The sequence below is a fragment of the Aplidium turbinatum genome, chromosome 15 (genome assembly GCF_918807975.1).
Source record: "Aplidium turbinatum chromosome 15, kaAplTurb1.1, whole genome shotgun sequence".
Lineage (NCBI taxonomy): Eukaryota > Metazoa > Chordata > Ascidiacea > Aplousobranchia > Polyclinidae > Aplidium > Aplidium turbinatum.
In genome coordinates, this window is record NC_137486.1 from 12603631 (window position 1) to 12630595 (window position 26965).

The 26965-nt window shown below is 37.4% G+C and overlaps 1 protein-coding gene across 1 annotated transcript; it reads right to left on the reverse strand.

Moving 5' to 3' along the window:
- Positions 1–4388: 4388 nt before the first annotated feature.
- LOC145784261 (fermitin family homolog 2-like) lies at positions 4389–22756 on the reverse strand. Its single transcript, XM_082596049.1, has 17 exons — positions 22516–22756; positions 21693–21826; positions 21260–21359; positions 20776–20955; positions 19278–19470; positions 18937–19039; positions 13304–13411; positions 12384–12506; positions 11659–11708; positions 11415–11529; positions 10727–10846; positions 9794–9935; positions 9561–9646; positions 9258–9407; positions 8597–8686; positions 8370–8455; positions 4389–7552 (listed from the first exon to the last, which is right to left on the reverse strand). Exons 1-17 carry the CDS (start codon positions 22718–22720, stop codon positions 7432–7434), a joined length of 2106 nt encoding a protein of 701 aa, XP_082452175.1. The 5' UTR covers positions 22721–22756; the 3' UTR covers positions 4389–7431.
- Positions 22757–26965: the final 4209 nt, after the last annotated feature.

Sequence of the window (26965 nt, forward strand, 5' to 3'; positions counted from 1 at the left end):
GAGCATTGGAAGAGAAGGTAGAACATCCATTGCAGTGGGTGATACTGATATGCCTTCTACACTGCAATGAACTGCCATTGCGACATGTGCTTGTAGCTATAGATGGGACAACACATAATACTTTCCAAGGAAAGATTGGATCAAAACTAAGTGGTTGTGTTTCGGATTGGCCAATTCAAAAATTCAAACTTGGCAATCCTGAGAAGAACGGAAAGGTCAATGGTGAGAGCAATGTGTGAGGTGAAAACGAGAAGGGAAAAAAGGACTGAAGAATTGTTGGATATGCTGGAGATGAGAAAGACCATAGACCAACTGGCAAGGGCAAATGGAGTAAGATGGTATTGACATGTGATAAGGAGGGAGGAAGGAAGTTTTCTTAGAAAGGCACTAGATCTAAAGGTGGATGGGAAGAGGAAACGCGGTCGTCCAAGAAGAACGTGGAAACAACAAGTGAAGGATGAATTTAAAAAAGTCGGACTGAAGGAGGACGATGCAAGGGTCAGGGTGATATGGAGAAAAGGGATTAAAACAATTGCTGCGCGGAAACAATCGGCCACCCCCACTAGTTGGGAACAAACCAACGATGGATTATGATGAAACCAATTTCCAACCAGAACTTTCCATTACTGCCCAATAAGGTTGTCGCTAACCTCAGCATAGACCAGCATTATGCTTACAGGATTTGTTGGAAAACTCTCCTTGGTCATGTGGATGATGATTTAGCAATGTTGGAAATAGGGCCAATTTTCCACTCGAGGTGGCTCACACTTGCATGCAGAATCCTGCGGTATTATACTTCAATATCAAAGCCGTCCGCAAACCGGCATACTTTGGCTGAATTTTGCTTAAAGGTATATATACTTCCACATGGTTTCAAATCAAGCACAAAGATAAAATATCTGATAGGCCAAAGACTCTGTTCGATCTTGTCCAGAGTTGAATCGTCCAGTTCCCGTCCAAAAAAGTGAGGGGAATTTTGTTAAAAGTTGTGCAAAGAAATGCATTCTTTGCACATCCGGAGAATATTCTGGTGAGACGACAGTGAAGAAATTTGGAGAATTGCTGTGAACAAAATATTGGCGATGAGAGGATGTTTACAGCAACATGGAGTCAACATTTCACCAAATGACAACTTTGAAGGAGGTGACCTGGAACAATCAGATGAGAAGACTGGTACAAATGTTAGTTCCAGTGTGCGTTGGTTTCTTGTTCCTAAAATCAACATCAAGGCGAAGGAGTATTACAAGCTTATCAATCTAAATGACCCTGGGATTTGTGAACCTCCACTGATCAAAGCTCTAAGTCGATCCACACTTGAGGAGATTTGAGATAGTCCATTGCGACTTCAGCATCCTTGCCACAATCAAAGAGTTGAACGGCACATTAAGTTGGTGACAGATGCATCATCCTCTGTAGCAAGGTATGACAGGCGTGACAGTTTGATCAGATAGAAAATTAAATCTAGACGTCTGATGAAACGCTTTGACACAGAGAAACAATTGCTTCATGAACATTGAACAGGCATAGAATACTGAGCAGTGGCCATACAGAGTTACTTATTGTTGCTGTACCTTTGAGTTTCATACAATTTGGGTAGAGAGGTAACTCTTTTAAACCATAAATAGACATAACTCAGCAACAACATTACATTTAACATTATAAAAAACAAAAAGCGAACGTTTTCGGCCAGTCATACAGCCCTTTGCAAGCCTATAAGAAAAATACATTTTAAAAGAAATGCTAAAGAATCATACAGTATCACAGCAAAAATATGGTCAAATCTAAACATTTGAGAAACTGCCTCGCTCACACAAATTGATAACTTAAAATTACACAGCACAACGGGTCAAGTATTTGAGAGGTAAAATTAATTAATTGTTCAGAAAATTTTCTTTTCGCTTTTTGTTTTTTACAATGTTAAATGTAGTGTTGTTGCTGAGTTATGTCTGTTTATGGCTTTGAATTTCAGTTCATCAACATGCCTGAAGTGTCAAATGGCTGTGTTCTATATTCTTGACTGGGCTACACATTTATTTACAACGTTAGGTCAAGAAATTTGTTTAATTCCCACTCTCCTATTTCTAAAAGTGCTTTTTTTTGCATGTATTTCATCGACTCACAATGCTTGATGCTTGTTTAATACAAATATCAGTTTTCTTTTGATAAAACGTTTTCTGTTGCACTTAGGGTAAAAATTGCTCTTAGAGCAGATAGAAACATGTTCTGAATCTTTTAAGACCAATTTCAAGTTTCTAGCATGTACGGTTGTAAAGTTATGCGGATTTCATGAAGTTTGACCTCGTCGCGACCCCTAGGGTCGGGTGGCACGGCCAATTAAAAGTGCCACACCCCAAAATCAATTTTAATGGTGATTTTGGGTCAAACGACAAGTTTTTAGAACCCCTCTTTTTTGATTTGAAAGAAAAAAATTTTTTCACTCCACCCTATTACAGAATACAGATGCATCACAATAAACAAATGAAAGCAATGAAGGGAAATATGGCTATCAAGTCAGCTGCTCCCTTTCTTTTAACATTGACATGCTATTAAATGTCTGGGTCTGCTACTATTTGGTGAGTCCGATTCAGTGAGTTCCTAACCTCTAACTCCTAACCCGAACCCCTAACCCTAAAATGGCAATGATAATTAGGCTACGGTACCCGATATTTAAAAAAAAAAATTGAAAAAATCACCGAATAGGGATCGGACTCACCGAAACGGGCCATTTCGAAATGTCTTGCTGAAACACAGCCGGGTGCTCTGAAGCAGAGTTGAATTATTTTTTCTTTGGAGCATTGCGTATGGTGCCGGTATGGTAATGTTCTCACCACTCAACTACGCAGCTGACAATGAAGGCATGAGTTATTATTCTTCAAACTTAAATATGCTGCTGTAACTATTACGAGTTACTTTCAGGACAAACATAGCTTAAAATTTTCTCTGCCAGTCCAATTCAACGTAGATGCATGACTTTACTCTGGAGAGGATTAGGCTATCTTTTCTTTGAAAATTTTCTTGCCTTGCCTCCAGCTACCTCCTAGCTTAACTTCTCAAAACGGTTAAGGTCCGGTAGAATAGATCCACGCCAGGCACTGAACCTATCTAGTATCTAATCTGCCAAGTGACACCTCAACCTATGCTATGAGCTGCAGTTTTAGCTCAAAAGACTTCAAATTCAATGTACAAAACCAGCTTTCCTATCAAATCGCCATTTTTATTTAATATGTAGCGCCACCTACTGTATTTTGTTTTGGAACAACTCTGCGGTCTTTTTCAGTAATCTCTCGAAAAAGCACAAAAACAAAAATGACACAGCACGCAAAATTATACTTTACATTTTACAACAAAACAAATGATTCAATGAAAGGACAGTGCATCTTTCAATTAAATGCATATGGAAACTACGTAAACTACATATCAAAACTACGCTTATGACAGAAGCAGCTGAAGTTAATGGATCTCTACAGCATGATGCACACACAACATGATTCAGCAACAAAAATTATCAAAAAATGATGTTGCACTTATCCATTAGAGATTAGGCCATTAGCATGCCATAATCATTAAATAATGAAAAGATTGTTTCACAGTTGAGAAATTTTGTATTGAAGCCTATAGCCTAGCTAACGTCAATAATTCATTATATTCTTTGTAGCTAATATTTGGAACCTTCAATATTGCTTTGAAGTAACGCACTGCCATGAATGTACGAACTCTACAACATTTCATTTTTACCTTTGATTCCATCGGATGAGATAATTTTATCCAAAAGGAGTTTTCTTTGGTAGATTCAGTTTTTTCCGTCATAAAAAGCATCAAGTTAAAACCTATAACCAATGGCTTTAACTTTCAAGAAAACTCCAGGTGAAATGAATGATCCTAACCTAACGGATCCTAGACTGTTCCAGCAAATCAAAGTAAGATTGCATTGTTTGCGGGTCTGGTTGTTTCGAATGCATGTAGAAACTTTGATTGAACAATCACTGATACAGGCCCGGTCACCAAGATTGAGAGTGAAGTTCCAGCTTGTTTTCGAAGTGTTGTTGTCTGTGCTAGAGCTATCTTTGAAATGTGATACTCAAGAGCACACTTAAAAAGTCGTACCATCGTCGTTTGGTTTTAAACTTTCATTATAAAGGCTAACGGGGCAGATAACCGAGTATCCCTCTTCCTATTTTATTTCATAGAAGCCTAACTTTCATCCCGAAACATCAGAGTCGACCAGTTGTCTGCAGCCACTCCTTTACTTTTTTCTATCGTTGCCATCTTCAATTTTTAAGTTTCTCTTTGTCAAATTATCCTTCACATCTCTGCCCATGGCCTATTTGGTCTTTCCTTTTTCTCAGCAACAAGCCTAATTTAATAAGCTAATAAAAATAAGGAAACAGTTGAATGCAAAATCACGTTTATTAGAAATTAATCTGTTAACAAACCGGGATCTTTCTACATTTAATTTGACAAATAAAAATGATCACATTCATATAGCCTACAGTAAGTGAAAACTCAATCTTCTTCGTGTTAGTGTGAAAACAAAAAAGGAAAAAAGAAAATAGTAGGCTGATAACAGATAAGTTTCAAATTTTCGAGATGTTAAAACATTGACAATTTAAGTAGATTTCGCTTTACACTTTACAGGAAGAAACAAGGTTTTTGGATGTTTTAAATATAAATTGTCTTGTAGTTTGTAGAAACGATGATAAGGTTTCAAAATCTTTAAACAACGATGCTTTCGTTAAATTAGTAGGCTGGTGGTGTATTAGTTTTTGCAACGACAAAAATAGTGTTGTTATTTTGAAAGAGTCAGACGGCTTCAACCGTCGCAGCACGGGGTGAAATGGAGCACTTATAGTAGTTATAGTTACAGCGGTGACATTTTGACGAGAAAATGCAAAGAAATAGCTTAAATATCATTCGGCTTCGTAATTATATGTTTAAATTTAAAGATTTGACATAAAAAGAATGGTTACCGCCTAGAGAACTAAATCTGGCGAGACCAAACCTTTGAGAATGAAAAGAACTCGTTGCGATTGACAGCGTTCCCACGACCCTATCAATGGCATATTAATTCAACAAGAAGCTACATTGAAGTTGTACAACATGTCACCAATTCAAAGAAAGTCGTTAATCTGAAAACCAGTTAACAAAATTGCAAATGTTTCTCGAAAGTTCCGCAGTGGTTTTAAACGAAAAGTAAAATAAGGTAAATAATTCGACAAGATACAAAAAATGTTTTCTATCGATTTAAACTTGATAACTTTGTTAGAAATATGCATCTGAGAAGTCCCAAAGCAAGTGTCACGCAGTAGTCCAAGACATTTTGAGACTGCGGAGTGTCGCAAGCTTTGATCAATTTTGATTTTCTGTAGCAAATTTCCTGATTTTAATTTTATGTGAGTCTTCTTTGTTCACTGCTGCTACCAGGGCCGTTGAAAGGATAATTTGAGCTGGGTACCAAGAGATCCTCGGGTCCACAATTTAGACACCTCTAGAAAAACGCACAATATCCAAAAAATAGGGGTGGTTTCTTCAAGCTCCCGGGGCCACTAGTATTATCCCGGGTCCGGGTCTAAAAGTACCTCTTTGTCAACACCACTGGCTGCTTTAAAATAAGCGAACTGTCACTCGAGGATGAAAAAAAAATTGCGTATTTTAGTATCCGACCCAGCATCGCATTGAATCAGTCCGTAAATTTTGTTTACAATGAATCTTTTTCTAAGAACAGTGCGGATTAAAAACTGCCGCTTTACGACATATTACAAACGCAATGCCGTGAGCAGTCTTCACTGTAAATCGCACTTGGAAATTAGGAATCAATAAATATTCCATACCGACAAAACAGACTTTACCTTTTTACAAAACACAACCATGTTGGGAATGCATCGTAGATAGACGCTTTTCTTTTTGCGTGGATGTTTGATTGAATAGTTTGCATTGTTTTCCATCATTGCGGTATATTGGGTCAACTAAATTCAAACAGAAAGTTTATGTGTGTTTTACCGACTCAATATGTGCTTGTTGGAGATGCTTATAAGCATGTGACGTCAAGATAACTTACACTTACAATCTTACATGGGAATATACATTGCAGAAAAATCTTGGCAAATTTCATAGTACCAAGAAAAAATTGTTGTCAAATTTTTGTAAAACAGACAAGTTTGGCTCGTTGCGTATCCATCTTATGAGATTGAGAGTAAGAAGTGAGTGAAACTCCCACGAAAACGCACTGTTAGGTTGGTTCTCGATACACAAATGATTTCTAAACAATTAATTCAACTCATAAAAACAAAGAAAATTCAACATGAAATCGCTACTGAGTTACTTTTCAAAATAAACAATGCAATACAAACTGTTCACTGAGAGAAAGAAATACGATTTTGAGTAGACAAAAAAGGTAGTAGAAACACGATTGAAAAACATCATACGTTGGGTTCTAGACATGTTATTATCAACAGAACAGTTGTATCTCGTAGCAAACCGAAAATAAAATTTTCGTTGGTTCTCTGATTGAAATAAAGACATTTCATAGCAACAATATAAATAGGTGAAGCGATGAAAGCCCGATAACAAGAATCATACTGGTGTGGAGCAAACAGGCTTGAAGTAGATCAAAAGGTTTTCGTTTGTAAGATACAATGGCAGTTATGTGCCCGTATGCTTATTTAGCATTTTCACAATTACAATATCTTTGTTAATAACAAAATACAAAAAAGACGCACTAACAAATGCTTTTATAATGTTACATGGGTATCACGAAAAAGTTTGCGCAATCAAAAGCAAACAATTCCATGCACAAAATGAAAAGTTGTTATTTGTCAGGTTTTTCCATTATCTTTGAGCCAGTGGTTCCCGAAGCGGGAGAGGGGGCAAATTTAGTGGTGGTTGGCAAAAGTCTATCTCGATATTGGTTTGTCTGTTTTTCTGTGGTTACTTCACAGTTCACTGAAAGCGATGCAAATACGTGCCATGATGGTTGAGTTCTTTCACGGAGCGACAGAATCCGGTTGAAAAGACACAATCGTAATTCCGGTTTGGGTTATGACTGGAAAAACTTTAAAAATCCCTCTTCTAAGCAAATGCTATTTTCAGTCAGTTTGCTGTTGTTGGATACCAAGTGGGAAATTTGTCGCAACTACACATGACAAAGGCGCTTGACAATATACAATACGAAGACAATGAGTAAAAATAAAAGAAAAACAAAAGATAATTTAACTGTTAACAAGCATCGGCAACTCCGTTGGTAAGCAATGTACGACAAAGAAAAAATAATTTCAAACAAATGACATTAAAAGCGACGGTGGCGCTTTAAAGTACATGAGATAAACTCTCCGTCTGCTTGGATGCGATGACTGAGCCGAGAGGGGGTTTTCGCTTCTTTTTTACTCCCAAGCCTCAGTGAAAATAATGAAACGAGATAGCTTGACATCAGTGTCTTCACCCGGTCCATCCGCCAGTGAGCTTGAAAAACTTCTCGTCATCCAAAGTTTCATCTGCATCTTTAGTTCGCATGGAGAGGAAGATGTATCCTCCAATTAGCTCGTGGACCAGTTTGGGGCTGAAAAAAAGCAAGAAAAACTCATCAGCCGTAAAACAACTTTAGCCTCTTTCAACGTAACTCAGATGCCCTGTGGTAGAAGATGTAGAATATGTGAATAGGAAAAGAAGCCAATATTATCCACTATTTCAATATGCTCAATATTTACATATCTTTCTCAACTATATGCAGAGTATTAAAGTGTTACATTTATCCAACTTTTAAATATAAATAAAAAACCGGGACAATCAGCAAAACAATGACTAAAAGAACAAACAGGTTTGAAATGTGGGCATTCCAAAAAATGCAGAGGATTTCCTGGACTGCCAGAAAAACCAACCAAAGTGCTTTGAATCAAGTTAATCAAACAAAAAATCTACTACAAAAAACAACCTCAGTTTCTAGGACACTTGCTGCGAAAAGGAAAATTAAAACATCACTCTCCCACAGGCAAAATTGAAGGAAAACGTGCCAAAGACAGAAAAAGATTAACCTACTTAAACCAACAAACCGACCAAACCAACACCAATCAAAAATACATCTAATATACACAGCAAAAGACCGAGAACGTTGGAAACTTTTTATACAAGAGGCAGTCAATGCTGGGAATCAATTACGACAAAGAAACAAGAAGAATATCATAGTATTGCAAAGAGCACAAACCAAACGTTTCAGCAAAGTACAGTACCAATTATACATTTATTCGTGTAATGTATGCAATGCAGACATGCAGTTTACTTTTGTAAGCTCACTTTTACAAGCTGAAAATGCAGGTGTAATAAAACAGCTAACTTCATAATTTTACAAATATGTTAATATATGCAACAGAGTGACTCACCTGAACCGCGTGCACGCGAACATAACAGTCTGGTCATCAGAAAGCTCAACTATAACCTGGTTAGTATCCCAGTTAACGCTCCAAGCCTGTAAAAAACATAAAAAAGACGTTTCAGCAATAAAAATGACGCTTTGCCATGTACTTTTTTTGAAGTAACAAGTCTGGTAAGTAAAAATATGCAGTGCAAATCAAAACTTATCCTTGCGTTAAAATAAACTCATACATACCTTCATAGTGTTATATCTCCAAGTCTTAAGCGCTTCGCCAGTGTGAGGGTCCATTTTTATGAAGCGATTGTAAGCAACAGCAACCAGTTCCTAAAACAAGGTTGAAATAAGTACCACAAATGTAAAATAAAATCGTTCGACTCTAAATGACATAAAATCAAAAAAAAAACGTTGAATACGTACCACAAATGTAAACAAAAATCTCTCGATCCATTCAAAAGTGAATGAAGTGCAAACAAGAGGTAGGTGACGAGCTTGCTTACGGGCTAAGGATCGCAGACTCAAAGTTGATCCTTAACCCGGGGAAGGTCTGAGACAGCGGCAATCGCATGCGAGATGCGGACACGGTAATTCGTGTGGATCGGGAACCAGAAAAACACATCTGCGAAGATGCCAGCGCGGAAGATGTCGTAAGACGGACGCCATGTGCATCCAGCAGATGTTGAAATCCCGCAGCCAGCACACCAGGAGCTCGATTAGCAAGGCAAGCTTACGCTTGTAACTCAATTCAGACTATTCCGCCACCTACCTTTTGTTGAAATAACAAAACGAATTTCTATTATGGAATTCTTGAGCAACCAAATCACAAAAAGCCACAATTCAGAGGCGAACAACCCTTTTGAATAAGAGTTCACTTTTCACAATGCAAGGGCTAACTCACCTCTCTCCGAGCGCCTCTAAACTTGACTAAATAATGAGTAAGTCCATATTCAGGCAAGGCCTGCCACGCTTTGATGTATGCGAGTTTAGCATTTGCGAGATTGTAAGAACTATAATTGGTCACAGATTCTTGAATCTTTCTTATGGCATTCTGTAACGGGGAAGTTAAAAATGGTTATTGATTCTACAACTACGTCCACGTAAAAAAATCATTGTTGTCATTTGAAAGTCGAGATATCAAAATAAACCAGCAGATCGTAGTCTGTTGATTTAGTGACAAATCATTGTTTACATTTCAATTTACCTTGTTTCCTAGCTTTTTCAGATGTCTCCGCGCAATGTAGTATTCCGGCTCGATGTTGGTAGTGAGCTGAGCCAGGTCAGCACTTGCTGCGATGTCGTAAAGCAAACAAATTGAGTAAATCTAGTTTGATTTCAATAAGCAAATTTTATGACACTGAATAGGTCAAGTTGTAAACCAAAAAGCACCACAATTCAAGTCACACCGATCGCACAAAAGAGCTTATTTGCACATACCTGAGCCATTACTCGAGCCACTCTTCTGCAATTTGAGTAAAGTTCGGAAGTTTTGGACCTCGGTTTCGTAGCTGGCATCAGCCATTGTGTGACCCTTAGCGGCCAGTTTGCAAGCTGCCATCCACTGGCAATAGATAACATCCTGCAGAGACACAAACGCAAATATGTTCGTTAACATCTTAATCAGTGTTCGGTGGATCGATGTCTGATTCCATGTCACTTTTACAAGAATGCTTTATTGGAGTTTGTGATAACGAAGCTTAATCAAAAGATAACGAGTGACAAAATGGTTGATAGTTTTCAACTAACAGTAGAAAATTATCAGAAGTTCGCCGTCGGCATTTTAAACCAAGTTGCCGGTCGATTTTACTTTCTTTTCTAAATGTTTTGTTTGTTTTTCAACACAATACGTTGCCTTAGTGTAAAAACGGGCGTTTCTGAAATAATTTTTGCGAAACAAAATCAAAACTATGCGGACATAGCATAAACAAATAAGCAAAACACTTTGAAACGTTTCAGTTCATCGTTGTGTCCTTATGATGGCTACCCAGAAATAGTTGCCACAACGATGTGTAGAAATGTTTGAATTTTTTTTACTTATTTGTTTACGTTATGCCCGTATATCTTTGCGCGAACAAAAATAATAAAAATAAAATAGAAAATATGTTGAACCCACTGACGCTACTCAGTTCTATACGTCTGTGGTACAGAAAAGTGAACATTCTGCCAAAGCTATAAAAATAAAAATGAGAAGAGAAGAATATAAACACACAAGAAAACAAAGTTAGCTCTACTGTGACGCGACTAGCTCTGCTAAACATAGCTACCAGTAATCTTGAGATACACAGGAAAAGTTGAAAGCTACATGGTTGAGGTTTTACCTTTCTCATACAAATGCAATTTCGTGCGCTCCTGAACCACACTCACACTTACCGTGTCACATCGGAGCCAGAGCTCGGTCATTCCTTCCGCACTTGGGATAAACAACTTGATGATGTATTTGTCGTCGCTGATGTGCACATCCGGTACTACCTCAGCCCCTTTCAGCTTTATCTGAATATACCCGATTTACTTTTATTTATAAGCCATGCTTAAACGAAGGGGTTTCACAGAATCTTGGCCCATGAGATTTTACTACGACAGTTGCACAAATGCGAAGATAAAACTAAATACAATGGTTTAATTCAATACAACAAGGTCAGACAAGCATCGTATCAGACAGAAGGTTATGCCAGAGCTGTGCATCAACGTTTCCTATGACTGACACTCAAACAAAGTTCAACACCCACGTTATCGAAACCACACACACTGATATTTGCAAAACTTGTGGGATCCCACACTACAACAACCCGCCAGGAAGAACTATATTGCAACTACAGCTTGCCAATCGAATGCCGAAGCTCACAAAAGACAAACTCCAGAACTATTGAACGTTCTACGTCTTTCGATACTATCATTACTACGCCTTTGTTCGAGATTTCAGGTGTTTTTCAAGATTATTTTTACAGTATTATCCACAATTGATTGAAAAAATGCCGTTACTATTGGTGTAGCGAACGTAACTCATGATCACGTGCAAAAACATATATACAACGTTTGAAATGAATGGAAACACACTCACAGTTGTTGGAGATATGAGGGAGGCGGCGTCTTCCTTCGTTTTGAAGTAGGATATATTCGTGTCTTTGAAAATGAAATAGTTTTTCTTGTAACCTTTCAAAGTGAATTTTTTTGGTCTGAAAGAAAAATGTCACGAAAAAAATCACAAAGGCGTGTACATTCATTCTCAGCATAACGAGGTAACTTCATTTGATTTACTGGACATTTTCATAAAAAATCTTTCAAATTACGTCAGCAAGACATACTTGAACAATCTCAGGTAGTTGGCGAGCTCTGGAACGGCAGTAATATCACCCTGAGAAAAATTAAATTCCAATATAAGAAAATGAAATGGTTCAAATCGAAGCAAAGAATGCAAATTCAAGGTTCTCTTCAGACATAACCTTCAGCCGACCGTGCTCTTTGTTTATTTTCAAATGTAATCAATAATTCAACATCAGCCATGCAGTAGCCACACAGATTGCCGTGTATTGCTTTTCTCTTGCTAATTAAACATCACAGCAAAAGTTAAAACATCTATAACAGCTTAAAAGATACACGAACAAATGTATTTCCAATGACAGAGACGGATGGCTTGAAAAACTGTTAGTTTCAATTTATCAGTTTTGTTACACAAATTGAAATTTAGACAAAAATCCAATCTCTTTATTCAGGATCGATTTCGTATCGAAAATTTAACAGTAAAACGTAGATATTCTCAAAGGTAGCTTGGTATAAATTTGTTAAAACTACAGCCCGTACGATAAGATCATGATAAAAATACTGTCAGGATGATAAAACCATCAACGTAATAGCGACGAGGAAGTCTGCAGCAATGATGCATCACCTGCTTCAACCCAGACAAGAAAATCAGTCGTGTTTTTACATTGCTTCAACGTCTCCAGACGTTGAAGCAATGTAAAAAACCCGACTGATTTGCTGCCTGGGTAATTCTTCGTCACTGGTAAAGCTTCGTCACTGGTAAAGCTACCTTGTTTGTTATGCTCGACGTGCCCAATGAACCCTCGAGATCTTGCAGCGCCTGTTCGATGTCTCTGTTGTCATTTTGTTCCATTTCTTCGTCCGTGTTTTCGGAGAGCTTTGTGATGTGGTACTGAAAAGAAAAAATTAATAACTTTCAGTCTTAATTTGATTTGGAAAACATAGTCTCAAAGTATTTCATTGTTATTGTGGACAAAATTTTTGGGCTACGAGCAGAAAACATTACATTGCAATGAACATACATTCAAACACTGAGTTATGTACTGGCAATCCAGTCAGTAGCTGATCTCTAGCTGCATCAGTTGTAGACTTGTAGTTGGGGTGTACCAGTGTACCTATTAAATGGTTGCTACTAACGTTTGTAGAATTGCCTGGTGGGTCGGCTTAATCAAAGAAACGGACCCGATGTAACCCACACGACGTAGTTTCCCTCCCACCCCTGTTCTATGAGAGGCATAATGAAAAGAGGAAATACCAGTTAGACGACATATGTTTGAATATATAATGCACTATATGCATTCCCTGACATCGAAAATAATAACTGCTTGAATCACTTTAAAAAGCACTGACAGAGACAACCAAATGCCTAATTGCAACCCAAGTGATATGCAGATCATGACAGTACTTCAATAAGGGGTCTGCTACTATTCGGTGAGTCCGATTCGGTGAGTTCCTAACCTCTAACCCTAATCCTAAAACGGCAATGATAATTAGGCTACGGTACCCAACAATTTAAAAAAAATAATTGAAAAAATCACCGAATAGGGATCGGACGCACCGAATCGGACTCACCAAAACGGGCCATTCTGTCAATCAGGAGTATATTGAGAATTGTATAAACACATATCTACATTCAGAACTCTTTCACGCAGATCTTTCGCGACCTCTACTAAACAAAAATGTTAGTACCTGCAAAGATGCGAACATGATCATTTCTTCTTCAGTACAATCGATCTCCTCACAGAGAAGGTTCCATTTGGCCTGTTCGAATAACTGGTTGATGCGGACAGCATCATACTGCGAGAAAACAATTTGAGCATAAGTATTGCATAGTAAAACAATCATAATTGACTAACATCAAAATGCTCAGTGTTACGACGAAAGTAGTGAAAATATGACATCTAATTTCGTCCATAATCAATATATCTCCTGTCGTAACCTTTCAATATGTTTTTGATTAATACACAGTACTGGCTCAGGTGCAACGATTTGGAAGTTTAACAAATACAGCAATTGATTTCACAAACAGAATCAGCCGAAACTGCTGCAAATGCAACTATTCCCCAAACTTCGTGATAAAACGAGGTGCGATTGGGTAACAAATACGGATCTGAAAGTATGGAATTTAACCCACGAAAGAATGTGAGGAATGTCATAACACGTGTAATTGTTTACATGAGTGTATCTCCAAGAATTCACACCCACACATTCCCCATTGCCGTTTTACAAGTTTATAGAAATTGACTTTAACGACAAGACTTACGAAAACAATCAATAGACTGAAAAGGTGTGAAGAAAGCAGAGGCGAGATTTTACGAGGTCCATGGTGTTATTACCACTTGCAATTTTGCAGCAAATGCTGTGTAACTAAGGAAAGCAAGTTGTATCTAATGTCTATGAGAAAGCAAAAAAAAAATGTGCAAAACTATGTTGCTGCAAGTGATAAATGAATTGCATGCCGACATCGTATATATTTGCGATGGTTTGACGTTAGTTTACCACAAATCACAAATGTGCGGAATTTGAAATGTGGTGGAGAAAAAAAGTGCTTTTAAGTTCCTACAACGTTTAACAGCGTATAATCGGAGCAAAAAAGTAAAAATTACCATCAGATAGCTTTCACATTACTGCACGCAGAAACTCTCCGCATACCACCTGACCGTTCGTCCATGGCAAAGGTGCTCAAAAGTACAACACACCCAGTTTTCGTAGTGATGTAAGCGCTTGTGAACACAGCGAAAAATATTTTGACTGATTTACAAAAGTGTTTTGACGAACGTGTGATTATAATCCATATGCACCCAAAAAAGACAAACTGATGAACAGAGGTTTCTCGTTAACCTGTTGATAAACGATTAGACTTCTTGCTTGCGTGATAGTGCAATTTTTAACAAAATGTAGCAAAGTTTCAAAGTCTAAAGCTTTTCTCATTGCTGAAAATTAGAAGCCCAAAAAACAGAAACTTGTCGAAAAGTGAAATCGCCAGCAGCACGTGATACATGTGACCAATAGCATCACCTTTGACTTTATCGTAACCAATCAAACGCTGGAAGGAGATCTTTCAAGCGATCAAGAGTCGAGCGTTTAAAAGCAAGCAGTGGTAAATATGACGTCATTTCCGCTGTTGAAACAGCTCGCTAAGCATGCAAGGTTTCATTGGTCAACAGCAATCACGCTCGTAATGTGACCGCAAAGCTTAGGCAATACAGTAACTGGTTTATAGTCAACGCGCGTATTGCACAAAAAAATGGGAGCAAATACTAGCGTGCTTGTGAAACTTGAAAACTCTCAAAGAAAAATGCATTCTTGATTGTCTGCGGCCATGATGAATATCACAGCATATTTTTAGACACACCAAAAATGAAGCAGCTAAGCCAACGTTTAACGTATTTCAGATTACAAGTGTATGTGATAAGTGAGCTAAGCACTCTTACCGGCAACTTAAAAGATGTGACCGACAGTTAACGAACTTCCTTTTTTTGTCAACAGACGTTAAAACAACAGAAAGGGAACAATTTTTGCCTGTGGGCCGGTATGAGTCAAAAACTTTACGTCATTGCAGGTATGTGGGTGTGGGGCTGTTCTATAAGCTGCGCGTCAATTGCTATCACTCTGACGTTAAATCAATGAAAAAGTGTTGTAGTCAGATTCTCTTACATGAAATCTCATTGACAAACAAAAAAGATAAGAAAGGCCTGAGAAATATCTCACACGTTCAAATCCGTGCAAACGCACAACAGATAAATCATCTCTAGTCCTTGCGTCATTGATTACACACAAGGAGTGATTCATTGATCGGTTGAGAGCGTCTAACAGACGCCAAAAAGTACGTCGGTTCGACGCCGGTGGAAAGAGCAGACGCTTAATGGAATGCTTGAAACTGAACACAAAAGTTAACTCACATGCAATTCATTCAATTCAAATCTCAAACCACCAAGAATGAGCCAAGATGCGACAAAATGCATAAAATTCTGATCGATTAAACAGCGATTTTGAATGATGTGTAATCTTTGGAAAATGTGGATCTAAATTGCTCGATCCCAAGAGAAGGAATTTCAAAGAATCGGTTTATATTAGGAATTAATAAGAAGACTATGTATTAAACATCAGACATGCTTATTTCCACACAAACCGCAAATGAAACAATTCTGGTAAAATTAGCAAAATTCCAATTAAACATTCACAAGTAGGTCCAGACTATGCTTCCTTTCCACCCCGTGAGTACAATAACAACAATAATAATTCATTCATAGAACAAAATGAAAACTTTTTTTAAGAACGTTTACCCTGGAAGTACGAAATCTCCACTCTAACACAAATAGCTCAATAAATGGTTGTGGAAAGATTGGAATTTGAAAAATTGATTTTCTAAACAAGGAAAAACAAAGCGAGGAGAAAATCTGATGATTTATAGTTTGACTGCCTGGACAGTGTAAATAAAAAATGCTTTCAACAAAGCTAAACTTGTACACAGCACAAAATATTTCCATGTTTGGTACACATTGTGTTGTGCTAAGCAAGCATGCCAGTAAAGGCGCTTGTGTGTGAAAGAAAACACGCCAATAGAAGAAACGCCTGTCGATGACTTTATAAGGAAAATATTCGATATGAAACACTTTTAGCGCTGAGTAGGTAAACCTTGAATCAGTGATACGCGCATCAACCATTGTAATGCCAAGTTTGATGCGTTTTCAGCAATCTTGCAGATGGTGAAAAATCTATCCTCGGGCTATACGAAAGCTAACGCCGCGCAAATAAATTCCTGGCAAATACCCGGCCAGCAAACCAGTCCTTTTTTTACATCGATACAACGTCTGTAGACGTTGAGTCAATACAAAACAGGACTGGTGTGCCGGCTGGATGGCTCCGAGTGAAAGTCACAAACTTGGCAGCTGCGTGCATACCTACAATTGCACGATAATGAAAGACTACCGTCTGTTTATAATGCTAGCTTCTGGACGTTGCGTTTATAATATCCGGAATATGACGCAAAAAACTCAGCCCAGCATCGAATTTTATGACATAGAACAACATCACGATACGTTATATCGATCATGGCAAAGCGAGTGACCTCATTGCGAGATAAGCGGCTGGACTTGTAAAAAAAGCATTCATTATTCATAAAGCTTCTAAAAGCTAAGTAAATTTGGTTCAATTTGTGACAAAGACAACCATCGTAATGCTATAGGACAGGGCTGCATAACTCGAAATAGTACAAGGGCCGCAAGCTGTAACGTTTCCGTAAAGTGACTCATCATCATCATCATCGGCCATGCCTGAATAAGGCGTCAGCTACCGTGAGTCTCCACAACGATCGATTGTCCAATTGTCCATACTTCTAATTAGGTTTTCAAAATTTTGGTTTGTCCATGTTGAAAGATTTTTGAAGATTTCCAAACGTGGACGTCCCCGGTGCCTCTGACCAGGAAATCGCCCCATCATTGCCGAGTGTTCAATTCCGCGTTTGCGGTAGCAGTATAAATGTCATTTGCCTTTTTTTGATAGTTGTGATGAGGACGCCAGGGGTGCACCCAGAGCGTCTCCACACTTCTTCGTTAGTGACTATAGGATAACAAATATTATTAAGATATGAAAAAAAAATGAAACCAATCGTCCTAATGGTAACCGCCGAAGGAGCGTACCACACTATCTCATTGTTGTATTTAAAAAGTTAATCTACACTCATTTAAAATCGCATCGATAAGACAAAAATTCTATTACAAAATGTACTGTGATTGTAAAATATATTTAAATCATCTCGTGGGCTGCATAAAAAGATTTTGCAAGTAGCACGACTGCACGAGGCCCGCGGGTCGTATATTATATAGTGCACATGCAGGCCTGTTAGTAAGAGAGCGGAATGATCACTGCCGTAAATGGAGCTGCAAGGAATTTGGAATGTGTGAGTCAGTTCCGCTACGGGGAATCATGAGCGCAAGAAAATGTGAAGACGTAACACACTGTTAGTCGAAAGGAAGCATCTCGTCATGTGTCAAAATAGACGTTTTCTTATCACGCTACAAAAGGTGCTTTAATGTAGAAGATCATCGTGATAAGATGGTGATGGTGTGCCAAAGGTATGTTTGACTTGGTGCCTTTAAAAATTGTTACTTTAAAGTAGTGGATATGACAATACAAAGTATTGGCTTTCATTACACGGATGAGATGTGAGATGCGTTTCCTATTCTCACAGCACAGTGTTGTACAATGTATTCAACCAAAACACACTAAGTTCATTTCCACTCGTTTGTTATGTAATCGTTTTCTTGGGATCCGGTCTTCGACTTACTTTTCTAACAAAACGACCGAAAACGTAAAAAAGCCGAAAGCATTACCACAAAATAGCGACAGCTGCTAATATGGCGTAACGATGGTGTTCATCCGGCGCGAGAACTACATCGCGGCAAAGGTCTACACTCTACATGGAAAACACTTCACTGACAACAGAAAAATTACCAATCATCAACAACTGAATCAACAACAGGAAGTAGATTTTTGTGACTACGTTTACGCTCCCATGACCCAAACACTTTGCGAAAGAGCGCTGTGAAAGCTACAGTACTGTACAACAATCAGAAGTAAATGTTGACAATAAGTGACTGCTGATAAATAATGTTAAACATGGTGAGAAATGAAATGTTTTCAAGCAAAAACTTTCGTCAGATGGAATAAAGTTAGTAAGAAAATACCTTCTCACACTTTCATCACCCTTGGTAAGGCAACTGTCGGTCTAATGCAGGAGAGAAAAGAAAGAGTGCAAGCTGAGAAAGCTCACTTGGTGTTGCAATACAATGACTTATTGCATAGCGCTTGCTGACTAATTCAGAGATTGACCGCTGATTGCATTTGAAAAGGCCAATCGAACCAAGCTGAACTGAATCAGCATTACATAACATCAACATTCAACAACGCCCAAAGCTGCACTATACGTTGTGTTCCCAAACGACACACATACTGTGTGACTCCGATTGTAACTGTAGCTACCAAACAATAAAGAACAAGCGCAACATATGCTCATGGTCATGATATGTTGTAAAGAAATATTGCTTATTGAACAAGTCTGGACGGATTTCTCTGAACTACGATACACATGAGGATATGCACATTGCACATTTAAGACATTTTATCCAACGTGTGACACTGAACTAAAATACAGTTCACAATCAGAAAAAATGTAATACGGTTTTGGTCAAATAACTAAAAACTGAATGGCAAGTAGAAGTGTTCCAGAATAATTTTCCAAGCGACTTTATATTATCCTCAAATAAAATTTACCGACGATACAGTATATCGCAACAGAAAGTACAAAACAAAACACTTACTTTTGGATTCAGATCAAAGAAGGAGTAAAACTTGAATCGCAACAAAATTGTACTTTTCTCTTCTACTCCTTGCTCCATCAAACATCTTGCGCTGTCCAGCCACCTAATTTGCATAAACATTTAAAACAGTCACCGTGCCCTCTTTCAGAGCTCCATTAACCTACGGGGCAAGCAACTCAGTTCTGTTCACGTTGTTCGAACGTTTGCGCATGTAAAATCAGACTGAATTTCTGCTCACGCGGATAATGTCAAAAAATACAGACGGCAGCTGTAAAACGTATATAACTGGTGACTTCATTTTGTGTTCGCATAAGTAACACGTGTAAACTGTAGGTACTTACCCCATGTTGTATTTAGCCTTTTCAAGGAGATTTCTCGGCCTTGTCAAGTTGGCACGGGCTTGTTGGGAAGGTTTAGCTGATGTGATCAGCAGCTTTGGATCAACATATGCGCTGTCTAGAAACTCTAAGCTGTTGGATGTCATTGGACTTCCAGACATGTTTTTTGGTGTAAGCGTGTTGTACATTGGTGAGCCTGCAAATAAACTAACTTTACCTCCAGCACTGTCACAAACAGCAAAATCCGTCATTTTTACATTGATTCAACGTCTGCAGAGGTTTAATTGCAAACAAATAATATATAAGATCAGAATTTTTGAACAAAGAAAAGATCGAAAGAAAATAAATTGTGTTAACTCACATGACAAAATTCATTTTCTACATTGATTCGATGTTAGCAGACAGTAAAACAATGTAAAAACGTACGAGTAAAAACGGAAATTGCATAATATATATTACAAAGCATACACAAAATTAAAAATTTGACACTACATGTGGTGGAAAAATGTAGACAAAAAAGTTTATTAGAAGTGAGGAAACAGACAACATCGCAATGACAAATTGTCATTGACAATAAAACACTGCAGTGCAATGTTTGGTTACACAAAGTTAAAACACGGCACGCACGAAGCTCACAACACGTGCGTTGTACTCAGACAGCAAAATTGGTCATTTTTACATTGATTCAACGTCTGTAGACGCAGTAGACGTAGAATAAATGCAAAATACCCGGTTTTGCTGAAAAACTTTAAAAAAATGATATAGGACAAAACAAACAGTCTGCATCTGAAGAAGATAATGGAATCAAAAATACATACTTACAGCACATGCCAGCTGCGAACTTCCCCGTTACATACAATAAAGGTTTGATGCACACAATTTACAGTGTTGCTAAACTCAGGCGATAGTCATGGACTCATGGTATATATACTGCACATTGACAACATCACATGCCACAAATGCGAGACAGCTTTAGTTTACGTTTGAGGATAGTACATGACCAGGGCAACATTGACAATAATTCTAACCTGTCCTGAGGTGATATACTTGTTTATGAACAGCTTGTACATGACAAATAAGTCATGTTAGATAAAACAAATAATTTGTAAATATATATATTTTGGCAACTACATTTAACTGCTATGTTAAAAGAACTGCTTCAATATGAAAACTCCGATGAGCACCTTTGTGCATTTACAGTTTACACTTCCTGGCTGAAGATACTGTCATCAAGTAAAATGAGTCGAAGGCACTTAAACATCAAAAAGAAAACGTTTTAAAATATATACATTACTTATATATATATAACAAACATTTAACCGTATTTAATTTTTCAAATGTTATGCCCGAATAGTCATAGCAACCAGTACCTACTAAAAACTAAACAGGTCACTAAGTAAGGTACAGCTACAGTGCACAAAAATATTTGATGGATCAACACGAAATATGCAATGAAGTAATGAACCGTTGACTTACAACATTTTGTACCATCAGTGCATACCTGGAGTATATGGTGAAGTTGGTGTCATGCCGGGTGTCAAAACATTGGGGGTTAACAAGCCTTCTTCCTGCGTGCCATTGCTCTGTGGATGTTTCTGGCCTTTGGTGGGTGTGCTGTGTTTGTCACCTTTGCCAGGTTTTGGTGGAACCATGATGGACATTTCTTCAGGGTGTCTGATATCTTTGTGAACACAATAATCACAATGAGAAATTTTTACCTCTCAGATTCACGTTCTAAAGTTTATTGTGAATGCGTTCTAAAAAGCTAAGGGTTTTGAATCATTTCTTAAGAAATCAAGAAGTGTAAACAAGCACATTAAGGCAGTGCATGTAATGAGGTCACCTTTTTGTGACAAATAGTGTCTTTATTTTATGAACACCAATTCTTCAGTATTGTAATGTAACTGTAAATAGACAAAAGGTTCACAGCAAAAACAATTTCGCTAAATTTTAATTTTGTGACATAATGTCACTGAAACACTTACCAAAAAACTTGCATATTTCAATAACAGTATGAAAGACTTTTGCTGCAAAATTTACTTTAATATTTGCATACTGTAGATCTGGAAGTTGAACTTTTACAATCTGCAAAACATTGTGTTACCGGTAATTGCTACACCAAATGCAGTTAAAACGTGCCAATTGTGAATTATTAAATTTTGCAAAGTCTACACAGCATAGCAGTCAGCTAATGCATACAAAAACTAAAAAGTTTAAAGCTACTTATAAAATAAACTGTTACGACGCATAGTCGCGTACACATCAGTTTGTCGGTCATAGGTACCTTTAAATCAGCAACAAGATTTGTGAATGGAAACGAATTGCACACCCTCAGTCCCTCATTTCAATAATACAGCACATATATTAAATGTTACATTTAAAAACAAATTCGGAGAGTGTACATTAACATTTTAATACCTTGTGCTTCGGAGTATACAACAGCTGTGCATCTGCTTGAACTTCATACTTTCCAAGCACTTGACCCATCTTATCAAGCCATTTACAAGCTTTAGGCCACCACAATTCATAATCTGACCAACTTTTTGTGATATCTGCAAATTATACCAAAAGATAATAGCTATAAAAGTGGTGAACACTCAAGAAGAAAGGCTACAAGTCAACACTTTAAAAAACTCTCAACATATCAGCACAAAGCAAATGATAAAAAATATGCATATTGACCAACCTAGAAAAAAATTAGTGTATTGCATTCTGTTTTTGTATCACCGGTATATATATATATTTTTATGACAATGAATAAGTTTGAGAACAAATTGCGAATCCAAGTTTACAAAGAAAATATTTTGCTGCATTAACAATGTTAACATTATTGAGCATGCTAATGCTAAATTGTTCTTGTATTTTTCTTAAAGTCATGGAGCTATAAGAATATCAAACAACAACATGTGAAGCATAGCAATCTGTTAAACTGTCCGGTGCTTTTTTTAAACTAAACAAATAGTTGTAGTTTTAATCCTTTATTATAAGTACTTTTTCAAGTACTTAATTAAATTTTATTGCTGCAATAGAGTATTAGTTCATAATGAACATCTAGTGATGCAATTTATCCAAAAACGTTAATTTTCAGTTTTTAAAATGACACATATTATAAGAAATTTCATCACAAAGTCAAAACTGGAAATGTGGTATGATATTGTTCGACTTGTCATGTATACAGTTTTAAAATAACTGGACATGTAGTAGTGGCAGTAGTACACCACCAACATATACTTGTACATACCATACTTGCTTTTCAATGCATCCACAAGCTTAGCAATAACTCCACCCACATGAAGTTCACTTGTAACCAACACTGATATATCAACATCGGATACAAATTCTCCTCGTTCGTTTTTAATGTTCATATTTGTGACAGTAATCTTCAGTTCCCAGGATCCATCTGCATATCTCCCATCTGCCATGCGTACACCGCTAAGGGCAGACATAGTTATTTTTTTACTTCTAATAAAGCAGTGCAGACTTGGTATCTATGCAATGTAACAAAAATTAAGAATAATGCAATTTAGCAAAATTACATTAAAAAATGTATTTCGGTTCATATTGGCACAAAGTGTCAGCTGCATGGCCAAATGTGAAATTTATTATCAATACCAACAGTTTTCTCATTGACTGTTTTAACTTTTCATTTCTTTCTGTAAGTGCATTTAGGCAATTATTACGGTAGAAGTGCGTTATTTGCAAAAACTAAATTATTTTTCTGTGAAAAATCTTTTCGCAACCTTCATGTTAAGATCATTGACCTAGTAAACAAGTTTCTCTTTAATTTGGCCTTTGCATTTGATTGATGACGACCATAGAAAAAATAACCCACAAGATAAACAGAAATAATTACGGTAGCCTACCGTATGTCATGTGGACTATCCAACTTATGCAATTAAAAAAAACTTTAAAAATGAGCAGAGGTAGTTCTTTTCTTTTGGCCCATTGTTTGTAACAAAATACAAACAACAAATAATTTAGTGCCAGTTGTCACAACTATAGCCTAGCCTATTGATTTAGTTTTAAAATCAGAAAAGAACAAAAACTATAACAATTTTAGCTGCTTCGCACCTTTTTGAAGTAACACATCTAAAGTAAGTTTTATACATAAGACAAAATAACATTCAAGCTTCCTGTTAGCTTAATTGAAAATATTGGTAATAAAAACAAATTACCATAGTATTTAGACAAGGATAAATCATTCTAGGCACTTAATCAGAAAAATTAAAAAAGGAAGTTTTCCCATTGTTTCTGTGGTCTATTTTCAAAATAACGTTTTATTATGCATTCCGACAAAGAGAAATAAAATTGAGCTGCAGTTTAAATTTATACTACTGCCCTGATTCATAAGCTAGTATTGCAGCGATACGTAACCGTAGCAAGCTTTAAGCACCATAACTTGATTTTAAAAGCCAAACGTTCCAAAGTGCACTGCCATCAGCAAGCATCTTTTTCTTAAACACCAATAGACAAGCCAAGTAGGCTGGAATTGGTAGCCTACCCTTACAGTGCACTTTCTCAAACCAAATCAAAGCATAGTAAAAGCACAACGACCTACTCAACAAATAAGATTACAGAATAACAAATGATACCAGCGTAAGCAGCGTTGCCATAAGTTATTAAACAAATTTTATCACAGGTGGCTGAAAGTTGAAATTCAATTTAATTTATTTGCTTTGTCGGAATACAACAATGAATGATGAAGTTAAAAATAGAGCACGGGAACCAAGCTAACAAAAAAATGCGTTAAAACATAAAATTTTAAATGTATTGAAATCTTATGATGTATTGAAAAGCAACGAAATGGCGTAAAAGTAGACTGAATGTAAACTTTTTCGTTGATGAGTAAAGTTTAGAGGATGCACCAACCACAAAGCTCCAGCAGTTATTTTTGTAATCCCTCACTCATTAACGGCGGGATGGTGCAAGCAGATAAAGAGCTTCCAACATAGTAATGCAAACCTGGTTCGACACGTAGCAAAAACTGGTTGTTGATTAACATTGCTCAGCTGGGTGGGCGTACTGGCAGCTGCTGAAGGAAAAGCTGCCAAGGAGGAAGGAATTGCCCACCCTGCTGGCTGCTACACAGTATTAGTGAATAGTGACCACCCTGCTAATATTAGTGTATGTAGGCTATGTATGTATATATATGTAACTCACTCACTGTGAATTTAATGCAATGTTTCAGCTAGGGACAGTGGAATACCAGGACGACTCACTTTATTGATTTTTCTTGAGAAATGGACAGCTGGAGGGTCACTAAGAAGTTCAAAAATTAGAAGAACTGCACAACGTTTTCTTTGCTTTTAGTTACATTCATTATCATCAAATGAATTGCTATATTTGGTTAAAATTTTGGGTGCTAGAAAATCTTCGAAACCTTACTGTAGCAGTGTGAAGCTATTTACCGTTACCGGTGTTCCATGAAGTCTACCCCTGAATTATCACGACTTGAATACTATAAAGTAAACATGATATCACATATTTCCTACATTTATTTTGGCGATACACACTTTGTACACATGTGGGCAGGTCATATAAACTGCACCTGAGTATGCGACATATGGCAGTAGGCCTAAACCTCAAGCTGTAGTTGCATCAAATTTTGAAATAACATTATGACCCTCCAGTTGTCCACCTTACTTTTGAGTGAGCAATCCCCTACTTCTACCATCTAGGGACAGTAGAATATCGGGACGACTCACTTTACTGATTTTTCTTGCGAAATGGACAGCTGGAGGGTTACTACGAACTTAAAAAATTAGCAAAACTGCACAACGTTTCTTTGCTTTTAGTTACATTCATTATCATCAAATGAATTGCTATATTTGGTTAAAATTTTGGGTGCTAGAAAATCTGCAAAACCTTACTGCAGCAGTGTGAGGCTACCAACCGTTACCGGTGTTGCGTGAAGTCTACCACTGCATTATCATGACTTGAATACTATTAAATAATCATGATATTACATATTTCCTACATTTATTTTGACGATACACACATTGTACAAACGCGGACAGGTCACATAAACTGCACCTGAGCATGCAACATATGGCAGTAGACCTCAAGCTGTAGTTGCATCAAATTTTGTCATAACATTGTGACCCTCCAGTTGTCCACCTTACTTTTGAGTGAGCAATCCCCTACTTCTACCATCCCTACTACCATCCCTAGTTTCAGCACTTACTTTGTTTCAGAAACTGCTGTTTGACTAAAACCTGAAGATCGTAACATGCTTTTATTTTGTATTTACGACACATGTCAATTGCCGAAATGCTTTCAGAGGCAGTGGCGTAGCCAAGGGGGGGGGGGGGGGGGGGGTTGGGGGTTACAACCCCCCTCCCCTTTGGCACGCATGTGACGTCATGATATTGAGAATGATGCTTTCAGTCTCTATGTCTCTAAAACAAAGTTTGCCTAATTTTAAACGAAACTGCATTAAAAGAGCGAGTTTTGCCAATACCAAACATTCAAATAACTCAGCCAAGAATTAACAACAAGAAAACATAGAAACTTAGCTTTATTTCCGAAAAATGCCCAAGAAAACATGATCTTATCCTTTTGCCATGCCACCGGATAGCACCATTTTACAGGAATATTTATACCCAGATTTTTGTTGAAAATGCTCTCAGAATGCACTAAATTCAAAGTAATTTTTCAAAAATTTCTGGGGGAGGCCCCTCCAGACCCCCCGCCGCTGGGTGGTCAAAACCCCCCCTTTCAAAATTCCTGGCTACGCTACTGTTCAGAGGTATTAGGCTCGGTCTGTCTCACTGCAGTAACAGTTTCGATTGGAAGTTAACTTCAAATGTGCTATGTTTCTTTGTTAAATATTTTAGCTGCAGAATTATTTGTTTGACGCTTTTCGTTATTGAACAAAAGTTTATCTGTTTATTGCTAATAACAAACAAGATAGGCCTACTTATTTGAAAACCCTTTGATGTAAGCTTCCGCAGCTTATTATTATATGATTCTGGTGTAGACTAGTTTATCGTTGTTTTAAGTAGGCTAGCAGACTTGAAAGCATATGCGTGACGTACGACAGAATGTCGGTTTGACACCCATTTGAAGCACTTGGTTCTGTCTCAGCAAAGACACTTTATGTCCCATCGGTGCTTCCTGTTACATCTGTGGTACTACATGGCAGTGCATCTGTGGTAGATGGCAGTGCTACTGTTGTCGTAAAATATAACAAGATTTTGATTTTTGCTTCTTAGTTTTTCGAGTCACTATTGCTTAAATTTCGAAGTAGTCAATTGCTAGCTTAGCCCTAGTGTTTTCTTTTCTATGCCACGCAACGGTAAAAATCACAGAAAATATTTCCCCTTGCCAGGGCCGTGTTAACCTCCCCCAGCTGTTTAGGGGTCCACTCATTTTAGTCTGTTTAATGTTTTTTGGCTATTTGAAAAAGAAACGTAAATTTGTACGATACGTAAACGTTTTCCCTTTTAAAAAAAGTTTAAGGCCCTTAGGCCTAACCTAATGCTTTCTTGTCCTATTTTTAAGCGCTATCACTAAATATAGGGGCCCACTAGTAGATTTCAGGAAGGGCCCAAGATAGTGCTCATACGGCCCTGACCCTAGCAAATATCCCCACAAAAAATTTACCTGACAATGCCATTCAAAAAATTTCAAAATTTTTAAGCAAAATTGACCTTAAAAATGCAGTTCACTAAACTATGGAGTAAATTAAC